This window comes from Oryzias latipes, chromosome 14 (genome assembly GCF_053564925.1).
Source record: "Oryzias latipes strain Hd-rR chromosome 14, Olatipes_Hd-rR_3.1".
Classification (NCBI taxonomy): Eukaryota; Metazoa; Chordata; class Actinopteri; order Beloniformes; family Adrianichthyidae; genus Oryzias; species Oryzias latipes.
This window is the reverse complement of record NC_136250.1, coordinates 4538557-4551521: the sequence shown is the minus strand read 5'-3', so window position 1 is coordinate 4551521 and position 12965 is coordinate 4538557. Positions and strand designations below refer to the sequence as shown.

The 12965-nt window shown below is 38.7% G+C and overlaps 1 protein-coding gene across 2 annotated transcripts in view; it reads left to right on the top strand.

Moving 5' to 3' along the window:
- Nucleotides 1-12965, top strand: part of jade2 (jade family PHD finger 2) — a 214121-nt gene that overhangs the window by 65904 nt on the left and 135252 nt on the right. For both annotated transcript variants that reach the window (XM_023962509.2, XM_023962510.2), the window contains exon 4: nt 8299-8456. In XM_023962509.2, coding sequence (XP_023818277.1) covers nt 8299-8456 — 158 coding nt within the window. The remainder of the gene's footprint in view (nt 1-8298; nt 8457-12965) is intronic.

The following is a 12965-nucleotide window of genomic DNA, read 5'->3' as shown; positions in this document are numbered from 1 at the left end:
TAATATCGACTTTGTTTAATATCTTTAGTGTTGAATTTGTGACATATAAGAGGGTAACCGTTCAGATTCAGTGGAATTCATTTTTGCAACCATAACTCCATTTAAATTTTCGTGAAAAAAACAATTTATATTTGTTCTTACATACACACTACAATTAAATCAATCAAGAAGATCACCAAAAAGCAAAAAGAATATTGATTTGTGAATCAATATTCTGCCATAAGCACCAACTCAGACATCAGTCCCTGTCTGACCCGACTCCAATTCAAACTGCATCAGTGGGAACTGGGGGGCATATTCTGAAAATCTTCTTTTCTACCAAATAGGAGTCTTTTTGCCATTCCTGGAAGCCATCTCAAACTTTTCTCGACTTTGCCAGAAAAAAATAGGAGAACTTTGTCAGGGTGTGGTGAACTATGACACAGAAGGCTGTTCATGCTGCAGACATCCCTCAAGAGTGAAAAACAAGTGGAGTAGGTTTTGGCCTGGTCATTTCATATATTATGAGAAGCTCACTGAAAATATGATAACAGCATGAAGTAATAATGGTGACAGAGGAGAACAACAGGTGTGCAGCGAGGATGATTCTGTACTGCTCTGTAGTCTGGTGTCTTTGTTCAGCAGATGCAGGAAAATGATTATGATCAGAGAAAAGTCACTTCAGAGGTTAGCGCTCCTGCCTCACAGCAAGAAGGCCTCGGTTCAAGTCCTGTCTGGGATCTGAACCAGAATATCTACGGGGAACCTTTCTGTGTGGAGTTGTTTGCATGTTCTCCCCGTGCATGCGTGGGTTTTCTCTGGGGACTCCGGCTTCCTCCCAAAAACATGCTTCAAAGGTTAATTGGTTAGTCTAAATTGTCCCTAGGTGAGAGTGTGAGAGTGTGCACGGGTGTGATTGTGGCTCTGCGACAGACTGGCGACCTGTCCAGGGTGTCAAGTGGCTGGGATAGGCTCCAGCAGCCCCGTGACCCCGAAAGGGACAAAACGGTTAAAAGATGAATGAATGATTGACTTTAGACATGTAGAATTTAAGAATTTGTCATTGGACAAGTCTGGGGTTGGATGGGGAAGAGTCCTGGAAAGGAACTCAAAAAACTCCCATTTATTTGTAGCTGTGGGACAAAAAAAGAGTATTTTCTTATGGAGTATGAATCCACCTTAAATTGTGATAGAGTGGAAGCAAAAATATGAATCCTGTCCGTTTTACCAGCTAATTTTGTAAAACACAAGTAACTTTTGGAAGCTGAGGTTTCTTAAATTCCCACTCCGATCATGGAGATTCTAAATGCGTTCCCAGTGGTCTTTTATTTATGATCATACTGTTTTAGCCGAAATCAAAAACCTGTGTCGTTTTCTTGGACATAGTTTCTGCAGAAACTATCATTAGTTTTCTATTTATTAGTTAGTTTTATTTATTATTTTTTAATATTTCTAATTATTATTTTCTATGTCGCAAAGACGTATTTTCTACATCTTTTTACAACCATACTTTATTGTTTGCTCCTTATTTACAACAGTTTGAAAGAGAAATACTCAGAAATACAACTTTGAGCTTAATTTTATTAATATCTGTCATCCATCAGCAGAAAAATGCCACAAGAACATGTTATCTACAAAATTTTAAAAAATTATACAAATATCAAAAGCCTCAGTTGAATCATGCCAAAATATTTTAATCTAATGCTAAAAATATCTACACTTTTACAATTTAAAGATTTTTTAAATGTTTTTTCCAATATTCTAGTTTCTTTGAGACTCTGCCTTGATGAGCCCTTTTCCTTCTGTAACCCTTGTGCTATCCTAGGCACTTTAACGTTGGGAGTTGGGTCATCTAGACCCACTAGACAGTGCTCTGAACCTTTTTTCTTCAATGATTTGTGATCTTCACTGGTGTCCATGGATTACATGAAATCTTTCCACCTTTATCCACCTTTGTCATGGTAGGGAGAACACGTCAATGGAAGGGGGGGGGGGGTCATCTAAGATAGCACAAGGGTTAAGCCTTCTAGCTTTTTAATTAATGGAAAATCTCACCAAAGTGTTTTAAATTGTTTTTCATTCTTTGTTACTGATCTTACGTTGCAAATGTATACACATATCAGTGCAGAGTTGTTCCTGCTTCATTCCAGGTAATATAGAGACAAACTGAACTCTGTAAAAGATGAACAAGTCACATAAATCCAAACGACCCTTTTGCTGCTTTTCCGTTTTTCCTCCGGAGTTGTGTTACGACGTAAAAGTCTGAGGGGAAAGCCATCTCATTTGTAATTTATGTTTTGTATACAAGTGCCTGACACCTGAGAATGGCTGACTGCGCCTCTGCTCCGTACCCCTTCTGTCTTTCCGGCACTCATCTTTGTCTAACTTCCCCTTTCTTTGCGTGCTATCCATCACTGAGGCTGGGTAACTTCCAGGTGTCTGTCGCAAAAAAACAAACGGGGGGGAGATGAAGAAGGCGTTGAAGTAGAGAAGAGCAGGATGCTGATGAGCTGGAAAGGCAGAAAAGGAAACTCGACAGAACATAAAACTGCGAGAGCTTGTAATGGTGTTTCCTAGACATTAATTAAGCACATCTATTCCTCTACAAACACAGTCTTAAAGCTGATTTACAGAGGTCCTCCTCTTCTGTCCTCACCCTTTTTGCAGGCTTCACCTCTGCTTCTGTCTCTTTGCTTCCATTGCATCTTTGTTATGCTTTATGAACTAATTCCCTTCGCATTTTGTCCTTGCGTTCTCCTTGTGTTCCCTTTTTTTCCAGTTTTTGGGTTTTGTAATATTTTTGCCTTATAGAAAAAAAGTGGTAGAATAGGGAGAGAGGAGTTGATTCCTTTAAGTCTTAGTCACAGCTGCCCTTACGGGTGGATACAGACTGTCTGCAGTAGAAAAATAGGCAAACCCGAACTGGGGTATGTAGGTGACCCGCACGAAGATCGTAGACCTCAGTGAGCCAAAATGTTCAGGGTGTGTTGATAGGTCGTAGTGAAGATCATTTCACTCCCCCAAAATCCCACCCACTGATCAAGGAGCCCGTTAGTGTTGTTTACGTAACTGTTAGAAATCAGGAAATTAGACAGTGTAGTTGTAGTTGTAGTACTTGAACAGTACAGACCAAAGGAATGGGAATGTCCAAACTTTTGGTCTGTACTGTATATCGTGAACATCCCATGCGCACAGCATTCTCGCAGTCATTCTCTGAAATATCCCAAACAGCAAGGAGTTTTATTTATTTTTGATTCTGGGAGGAGAATCTAGTTTTTAGCTAGTTTGAATCCTATCTGATAGACTCATTTGTTAATTTAAATTAATTTAGTTCCAAAACCAATAGACTGATTTGTGGTATACCACTAGATTTCCTTTCAGGTCCCACTCTTCTTTAACTTGTAAATGCTCCCACTTGGTAATGTAATTAGGAGTCATGGCATAGACGTCTGTGAAATTTCCCTCTGAGCTCCTTTTACATTTGAAACATATGGATTTCAGTGTCATGTCTTGGCTTGTGTAGCTTTTTTTAATGAGTCTTCACACACTTTTCACATTGCCCGTAGGGGGAATTGTAGTGACTTTGCCCTGTTAGTTTAGTAAATCAATTTTTAACTGGAAGAAACCTGCGTGCTTAGTAATCAGCAAAAAATAAACTCAGCAATTAATAACTTAAGGCATATGTGAGCAGAGCAGCTGGTGTATTCATTCCTCTCACATACATTATTTCACAATTACGCTGCCGTTGCCTTTCTGTTTTTGCCAGTTGGACTTGTATAGCGCACCCCTGAAGGCATCATCACAGACTCATTATGGAGCACCTGTGTGCAGGGTTGTCAGTCATCAAGTCCTGCTTCTAATTTGTCTTAAAGTATTGGTTAATGGCCAAATAGCTTCAAATTAATGGCTCTCCAAGGAGCCCCAGGAGTGCATAAAATGCAGTTCACTTCATTTAAAGACGGCACGCCGCCTTCAGAGCATCGCATTAGCGCTGCTTGGTAACTGTTGCCTCTCATATCGAGTCAGGTTGGGTGCTGAATTGATAAACATCACAATGTTGATATTGTCAGGTATTGAGCTGCAGCTGCTGCAGAGCGCTACTGCATGCATGGACGCACGGCAGCCTCCTTTCACAAAATACAGGACCTTTCTTTTTAAATTCTACATGTCTAAAGTCAAAAATTTCTGAAGCCAACCCACAAAACATAATTGGAAAAACGATTTAAACGCCCACTCCTATAAGAACAGTAGTTTTTGTTTTTATTATGTTCATGGGGCGGCCGTGATGCAGCGTTAGGGCGATCGACCCTTGATCGGAAGATTGCAGGTTTGATTCTGCCATGTGTCGAAGTGTCTTTGGGCAAGACACTGAACCCCACATCGCCTTTGGTGGCTATAGGTTAGCGCCAGTGTTCATCAGCTTGTGTGTGAATGTAAAGCGCTTTGGGCCTTCAAAGAAGGCAGAAAGCGCTATATAAGAATACGTCATTTACCATTTGTGGCATTTTTCTGATGATGGAGGACAAATATTAATAAAATGAAGCTCAAAACTGCATTTCTGCACTGGCAGTGTTGTTGCTGTGAGGGGCTGTAAGCTAGCAGGATAGCATGTAAACAGAGAGCTCTCATCAACTGCAAGGGGAAGTGGGGGCAGGCTTACTCAACGCCTATGTCCCACCCACCAATCAGAGGTGAATTTCTAATGAGCTCCTGCAGCTCTGCAGAAAGTATGTCCTAGAAAACAACAGGTGTTTGATCAGGGCTAAAAACGGCATAATCATAATTAAAAGAGCACTGGGAAATATTTGAAATTGGATCAAAAGATGATCGGATGAGTGGATGTTTAGGTTGTCCTAAATATTCTTAAAAGGGACTGATCAGTTTAATTTATGGTTTTGGCTTAAATGCATTTTTCTAAATTTCTAATCCAAACCTATTTATTGAGTAATAAAAGCGCTTTTGCATAACTATTGATTGAAAACTGAATAAGGTGGAACTGTCATTAGTAAAATGTAATTTCTATATGAAAAACTAATTACATGTAGTATTTTACCCCTAAATTAGATTTAAAAAATAAATTACAATATATGGGATGAATTTTTTTGATTTTCTGAGTATTAACAAATTTCATATATTTTTTTAAAGACAGCTTTATTTGAAAGTCAGTCCTCTGCCCAGTTTCTCCCTGAAAATTTCAGAAATGTATTGATTGGGCTGAAATCCAGTGTTAGATCTGTCAGGTCTGTTCTTTCTTACTCATTGTCATAATCTATACATCATAAATTCAGGCTCTTCTGGTTTGATCGACACCGACCCTCCATCTAAGCTTCTTGCATTTGAAGCTGTTCTTCTGGCTTCCATCAGTGTTTCAAAAATCCTTTTCATTTCTTTACTACCAACTTTTTCCTGCTTTGTATCTCCGGTTGAAGCTCTCCACCTCTGTTCTTTCTCTGTATTCTCCTCACCAGAGTTTCTGAGGTCAATGTGGGGGAAAAAGAAAGGATGAAGGGAGCAGAGATGGAAAGATAGTTTCAAAGAGGGAGTGGTTGGATTTGGGAGCTGGGCAAAGGATAAGAGCTAATAAAGCAAGGATGAAGAAGCTTAGAAAGTCATGATAACATGCAGTCATTCAGCTGATTTGGCACGCCAGTGTGGATTTATGTGTCTTGCTTGTTGTTGTTTTTCTGAGAGGGTCTGTGTGTGTTCTTGACTGATGCCCTTGACTTTCTGACTGATAATATCATTGCTTCAGGTCTCTGTGGGAGCAGACTGAGGCGTTCTGAGCGCGCTTGTACGATGTGTGAAAGATTGAAGTCGCCCGCCTCCCCTGAGTTCCCCAAACGCTGCATCACTTTCAAGCTCACCTTGCTTGTTTCCCTCTTCATCTGAATTCATATGCTTCCACATTTCTGCTGTACATCTGAGGTGCGAGTCTATCTTCACTTAAGTTCATGTCGACACTTTTCCTGGAACGCCTCGACTACACTCTCTGCTTCTCATTTGTCTTCATTTCACACGCTGGATTTCACAGCATCGGCCCCACCCACCTACAGAGATGTGTGGAAAATGTATATTATTATTAGGAGAGAGCATAAATCAAGAAGCTTTTCCATTAGATGATGAACATTTTCCTTTCTATTTAACATGTTTTTTGAGAGGACGTTGACATTTGAAGCTCATTTGTCACTTCTTTCAATCTGTTTTTTTAATTTCTTTATTTTTGATACAATCAGCAGCAAAGTGGTATAGTTCAAGAAAAACATTACCCAAAATCCATTTAATGCCTATAAAAAGCCAGATGTGTAGACTGCAGTGCATTGGAGATCAAGCTGAGCCACCCAGTCTGACAGTTTGGTTTTTGTCCTGAGTAAATTTAAGCCCAGAGATTCTTCAAAACCAACTTAAACAGAAGATTGGGATGCAGTGGATGGCAATTTAAGTCAAAACAAATGTTTAAACTTCATATAAATACAATGCCTTTAAATCTTTTGTTTAGCAAATTGTTTTGCATTTTGTGAAATCTTGTATTTTACAAAGAACAATGCCTTTTTTTATAGTATTAAGAGCAGTTAATTGTTTTAATCTAATAAAAGGGTTTCTCTGCTGCTTTTGCAGATGTTTTTAAAAACAAATAAAATTTGCTCTCAAAAAGTCATAGATGTGAAAGATCTCAGTTAACATCACCAAAATGACTGTTTTGCACCATTCTGACACTTCACTTTAGTTTTAAGCCCAATTAATTCCTAGAGATGATTGTTTCAGTGAATTTTCTAAAAATATTGTCGAAACAGTTGCTTGATTAAAAATCTTTGTCACTGGTATAACTCAGGAACACGTTTTTAGAACATCCAATGAAAGAATCTAATGTAAAAGGAAAAAAATGTTCAATTTTTTGCTCACATTTTTGCTTCAGAATACCAAGAGTGTACAAAGCAGTAATCAAAGCAAAAGGTGGTTACTTTGAAGATCCTACATTATGACATAATTTCAGTTGTTTCACACTTTTTTGTTGTGTAGATCATTCCTCGTGTTAATTCACAGTTTTGATGCCTTCAGTGTGAATCTACAATTTTCATAGTCATGAAAACAAAGAAAACTCTTTGAACGAGAAGGTGTGTCCAAACTTTTGGTCTGTACTGTATATTACTTTCGTTTTATTTATTTCGGAATCTAAAAGATGTTTTAGGTTTGGAAAAAAAAAAAAAATGCTCGATTCTCTGTTCCATCCGTCTATGTCACTCTAGACGCAGGCCAAGGCGCTCTTCTCGGTCACGTGAAGGGTTACAGGTAAAATAAAACCCAGGAACTAGCAAAATGAGTAAAAAACAAACGTCTTTGGAAAGTTTCTTTGCCAAGTGGAAAACGCCCAGCCAGAAGACAGAAGAGAAGCCTTCCACTTCCAAAACAAAGAAAGCTACATTTAACAGACAGTAATTCTTTTTTTGCAGCATGAGTGTGGGAAGGGGAGAGAATGATGACACCTATGCGATGTACAATGTCATGGGTGTCAAAATAAAAGCTCAAAGCTCGACTTGTCACGTCTCCTCCTTCATCGTAGTGTCATCATAAAGACCGGTCCATGAAAACCTTTTTCTGAGGCCGGTCCGTGGCTTTTAAAAGGTTGGGGACCCCTGTCTGAAGGGATTGGGACGATCGTATTTATCAGATCTCCTCAGACCTTCCAAACCCTCCAGAACTCTCAGATCCTCAGGTTCTGCTCACTTATCTATACCCACTACCGTAGTTCTCACCTGTGGAATAAATGACTTGAAGATCTGAGAGTTTCTGCATCTGTTAAGATTTTTAAATATAAATTAAAGACTCATCTTTCAACTTTAGTATTTATATAACTGATTTAATGAATTTATTTATTTGGCTTTTAAGTATTTTATGGATTTTATAGTCTATCATTTGTACATTTTGACTATACAGTCACTCCTCAGACTATGATCTACAGCGCTGGCTTCCATTTTATGTTTTTCTTTTTGATATTGTTCTTGTTTGTAGTCTATTGTGTTTTATGACTTTTTATTGTTTTAACCTGTGTTCATGTCAAACACCTTGTGTTCTACGAGCGTTGATTAAAGGGGATTTACAAATATTGTGACTGATTGATTGATTGATGGTGTTATATAAATGCGCATACTTTAAATTATTAGGCGCAATAAGGCATCATTTATAATTTCCCAGACTTTTATACTCTTTCTGTTGTATGTGACACTTTCAACAACTTTTTAACCAAAAATGAGTAGAAACTGCAAACCAGAATCTGCGTCTATACACATTGAACAAGTCCTCCTTTCCCTGGTCTCGGTGCAGGTGTTTCGTACAGACTTCATCACGGCCATGAAGCTGCCGGACTCTGCCCAGCTCGGCCCAGACGACTTCTACGTGCTTTCTGACCCCTGGAGGCAGGAGTGGGAGAAGGGGGTGCAGGTCCCAGCAAACCAGGAGGCCATACCAGAACCTGTGGTCAGGTAGGACTTTCAAACATTAGGGACTTTCATATGATAGACCCTCTTATGAAAAATGCCTATTAGCCCGATGGCTGCTCTGCTTTCTGTTTACACGCACAAATTCCTACAAGTAAAAACAGGCAGAGATTACAACCATTTACTAAGTCCTTTTTTATGTTATTTCCATGAGATTTCTTTTAAATGGAATTTACATTTCTGTTAGCACAGTTTTCCTTTGTGCTTTGGCAACTCTCATACTGAATCATTGACTCCAAAGGCCAAACCTTAAAAAAACTGCACCCTCTATTCATCCTGCAGGGTGAACATAAAAGTAATTATTTCCTTCACCGGTTCCAGACTTATAAAAAAAAAGCTCCTAGAGACTAAATTCACCCTTGTAAGCACACACATCAAGCAAAACGTCTGATATTTTCTTGATTTAATCTCCGTTTCAACAAGGTTCTTGAAAGCCTCTCCACAAATCCTTATGACACAGATAGCACAAGTGTTTTGTTTTGACAGTAAATGCTGCTCTTTCACTCGGAAAGATGGTTGGATAACGTTGACTCTGTGACTAAAGATGAATTTAAAGGTGAACTTTTTGCTTATTTTTCAGTTAAAATGTTAAAAGTTTTTTTCTTAAACAAGAAAGTGAATTCCAGTTGTAAAGTATTCAGTTAATAAATCTGTATTTTTTTTTTAATGTGAAGTAATTTCTGTATGTGATATTATTTTATGCAACAGGAAAGTAGTTTACTTGAGAGATTTTATTGAAAGACACAACAAAAGAGCAGGAGAAACCTTTTGTGACAAACGACAGACCCATAAACATTCGACACATGCAAACAATCTCACACATGTGAAGCTTCTGGGCAGATGTGCGGGCCTGTGCTTCAACCCACTACATTGTGTCCTCCTTGTACCATGAGAAGGTCTTCGGTGCTGTTGTGCGACTGCAGCTGCTTCGCACACTCATGAGGCTTTCTGCTACTCAAGGAGCAGATGCAAACGCTCACACCGCTTGGAAATGTGTTTGTTACACAGATGTGTCTTGAGGAAACGCATCCAGCCTGGGTTTGGGTTTTCATTCATCAAAAATAAATAGATTTTATGTGAATCTTATTGACTCAAGTCTAGCATAGGATATTTTGAAGCTCCTTCTTGTGAAATTAGATGTAAAAGTTGTATTTTTGTTGGATTTGGAGCAGCTGCTGAACATGCCAGTTGGAGTGCGTGTTACTCGATTTTGCGCTGAACTGCAGGCGTTTTCCTTGTCTTTCTTTTTTTAGATAAATTCAAACGCTAGAGTGAAGAGACCTGCCGTGTGCGTGTGAGTTTTACACACAGTCTATGGCCTTTGAGTCACAGAGGTTTATCTACAGTTGCTTTACCCCCACATTTGCTCAATAAATGTTTGAAGCAGGGAATAAAATGAAGATTAGAAAGTGATGAAAAAGCCCAGACAGGTTTTCATTTCAATTAGTTTATATAAAGAGCTGTGTGATAGGAACCAGCATTGCTGGAATTAATGAGACAAGAAATAAAAACATTGGAAATTATTATAAGATATTAGATTTCATATTTTTTTTTCAATTGAAGGGATTAAAAAATCAACATTGATGTTATCAATAGTTACTATTGTGAGTTTAAAAATTTATTTATTAAAATTTGAAATTAAGCTATAACAATATATATAACAATCTATATACATTCAGAAACAAATCATTTTTTATGCGATTATAGATAGTATCAATTCTTTTTCGCTGGATGATTTGTTAAGTTTTTGCTCACAATAAATACATTTTTAAGTCTTTCAATACAGAAAGTAGTCATTTAAAAAAATTAATTACAACAGATGAGTTATTCTCATCAAAAGAACTGAGCAGGAACAGCCCTTCTACTGCCCCTAGTGGAAGGATGATGCACTACAGGGCAGAAAACATGGACTGTTACAGACAATAGGTTCTTAAGAAAAATGTCGATCATGTTATTGCGATAGTGGTCTTAGAAATATGTTTTAAATATGATACAGACAGTTATAAAGGCTGTGGATGTATTTTATAATTTTGAAGGGTAAAAAGATTATTTGTGGAATCCCATTGTTTATGTCACATTCTAAAAGCTTTAGACAATTTCCTGTCGACTCTAGTGTTTAAAAATCAAATTTCACTTCAAAAATTAACATAATGTACAGCCCTGTTATAATAAGGTTTTTAAAGTTTGCTTTAGTTTTTAAATCAGTGTTTGGTTGTTTGTTCAGGGCTCCAGACTGGGACCATTTGGTCGCATTTTGCGACCAAAATTTTAGAGTGTGCGACTGAATTTTACATCCAGTCACAATTTACTGTGCTACCAGTAAATTTGCCTCCCCCACCCTCCATATTTTTATACATTAAACGTGGAAGGGGCACGTCAATGATCGATGAAATGAGCAATGAAATCATCAATGAGACGCGAGCGCACACGCACGCACGCAGACAGACACACACACTCGCGCGAATACTCATGAGATTGGAGCACACGCGAGCGCACACTCGCGTGTCATTGAGTGATGCCTGAGGCGGCCAATACGTGTGAGAAGAATAGGGAAAGTCACTGCAAGTGGCTATAATATGTGGAGGGGGAGGGGCCTAGAGATAATCGAGCGCGCGTAAACATCTGTGGGAAGGAAACGGAGACAAATATCATCACAACCTCATATGTGCGTCTGAGCTATGAGCAAGCGAACTATTGATTCGTTCTTCCGACCTGCGGCTAGTGTACCAGTGCCAGAGTGTACAGCAGGGGTCTCAAACTCCCGAAGCAAACCACGGTTCTCATGCGCGGCTGTTACGGCAGCACACCGCTCCCGCGGGAGATGGTCAGCTGAGGAGAATAAATGTCCCACACCTACATGCGTGACAGCTAACGGGGCTTTAACATTAAACACGTGTGAGCGACAACACGATTTAGTCTTAGACACAGTTAAAACACGTGAAGAAAATGCAACGATAGACGTGTTTAAGATGAACCAGCGCCCTGGGGGTGGGGGGTGGGGGGGTGAAGGCGAAGCTGCAGCAAGACTGAAGGAGAACAGGAAGTTGTGGTCCTTAACATTCAATTTAGTTTTAATATGCCTCTCCCACTAAGTATGACCTGTGATATTATATCCTTATTATTTTAATGTTTTGTAATGGATGTAGCCTTTTTTAATCAGTTGGTATTTTAAATTATTTTAATTGATCAGTGAACTACCAAAACCATCAGGACACATGTCCCATAATGCATTGTTTTGTAGTCTGTACGGCAGCTTTCAGTCAGTTCAGTACTAAATTTCCAGCTGTGTTCGCTCAGGTTGGGGTCTTGCTTCCGCGCCTTTCTCTTGATATTTTTGTTTTGATTGACAGGTGATGTTAGAGCAAAAACAAAAATATACATCTCACATCAGGTGATCTGTGCAGTGTTGCGTCCATCTGGGTGATCTCAAATTATTGTGCATCTTGGCTGCACCTATTAGGTGTTGCCAACATGTATTTCCATCCCCTAATGTTTACATACATTTAAGTATTGTTTGTAACTGTGAAATGACCGAAAGGTTACTACGGTAATCACTTTGTTACTAAAAACTTTTTTTATTCTAAATGTATGGTATTTTGTTTACTATTTGTACTGTCATGACAGCGATGCTTTTGTCAGTTTACCTTCTTGTTGCATCTTCAAAAGTGCAGATTAAAATGTGACACTGAATTTGAAACAGCACATTGTAATTTCTGCATCTATTATTAAAGTATTTGTCGTAATACAGGGGAAATTAGTAGATCTGGTTAGCATGTTGATTTACGGTATGCGCCCCTAAATTTTCTGGTTGTGCCCCTAAAATTTTCAGTTGGGGGCCACAGTGCTCCTAGTGAAAAAAGTTAGTCTGGAGCCCTGATTGTTTCTTTATTGGTTATTATTATTAGTGCCAACATTTTTGCAAATCGATAAAAGTTTGTGTTGTGTTTTTTGAATGGCTGATGGGATGAATCAATCCAACTCTAAATTGACCCAGTCGCTCATTTTCCAAGATGGAGCCATTGTGCTAAATTTCCACCCAACTTCACCAAACTAGTTAAAACGTCCATTGGTACTACGCATGACAGAGATAACCTTTCAGCAAATATGGTTTAATTGCAGAGAATTTTTACAGATTTTCCCTTCTGGAAAACCAAACTAACAGAATGAATGATTATAGTTTGATTAATAAAAAATCTATTTATATATGTCTTTGTGTGGTTTTTAAGGCTTAGAAAAAAGGCGGAACCACCTGTGACGAAAACCTAACTAATAGTTCAGTAGGAAGACGGTCTGAACCGATCTAGATCTGGATCTGGTGGTTTGGATTCTGTCCAACAAAAATCAGAGCAATTTTGTCAGCTTGTGTGTGTTTCACAGTCCCGGTAATTCCCCCTGCATTGTGATGCAGTTGACACCATTCCCATACAATCAGAGCTCTTTCATTAACTATAGCAATTACAGAGCAGTATGTAATACCAGGCCATTGTTTTCCTA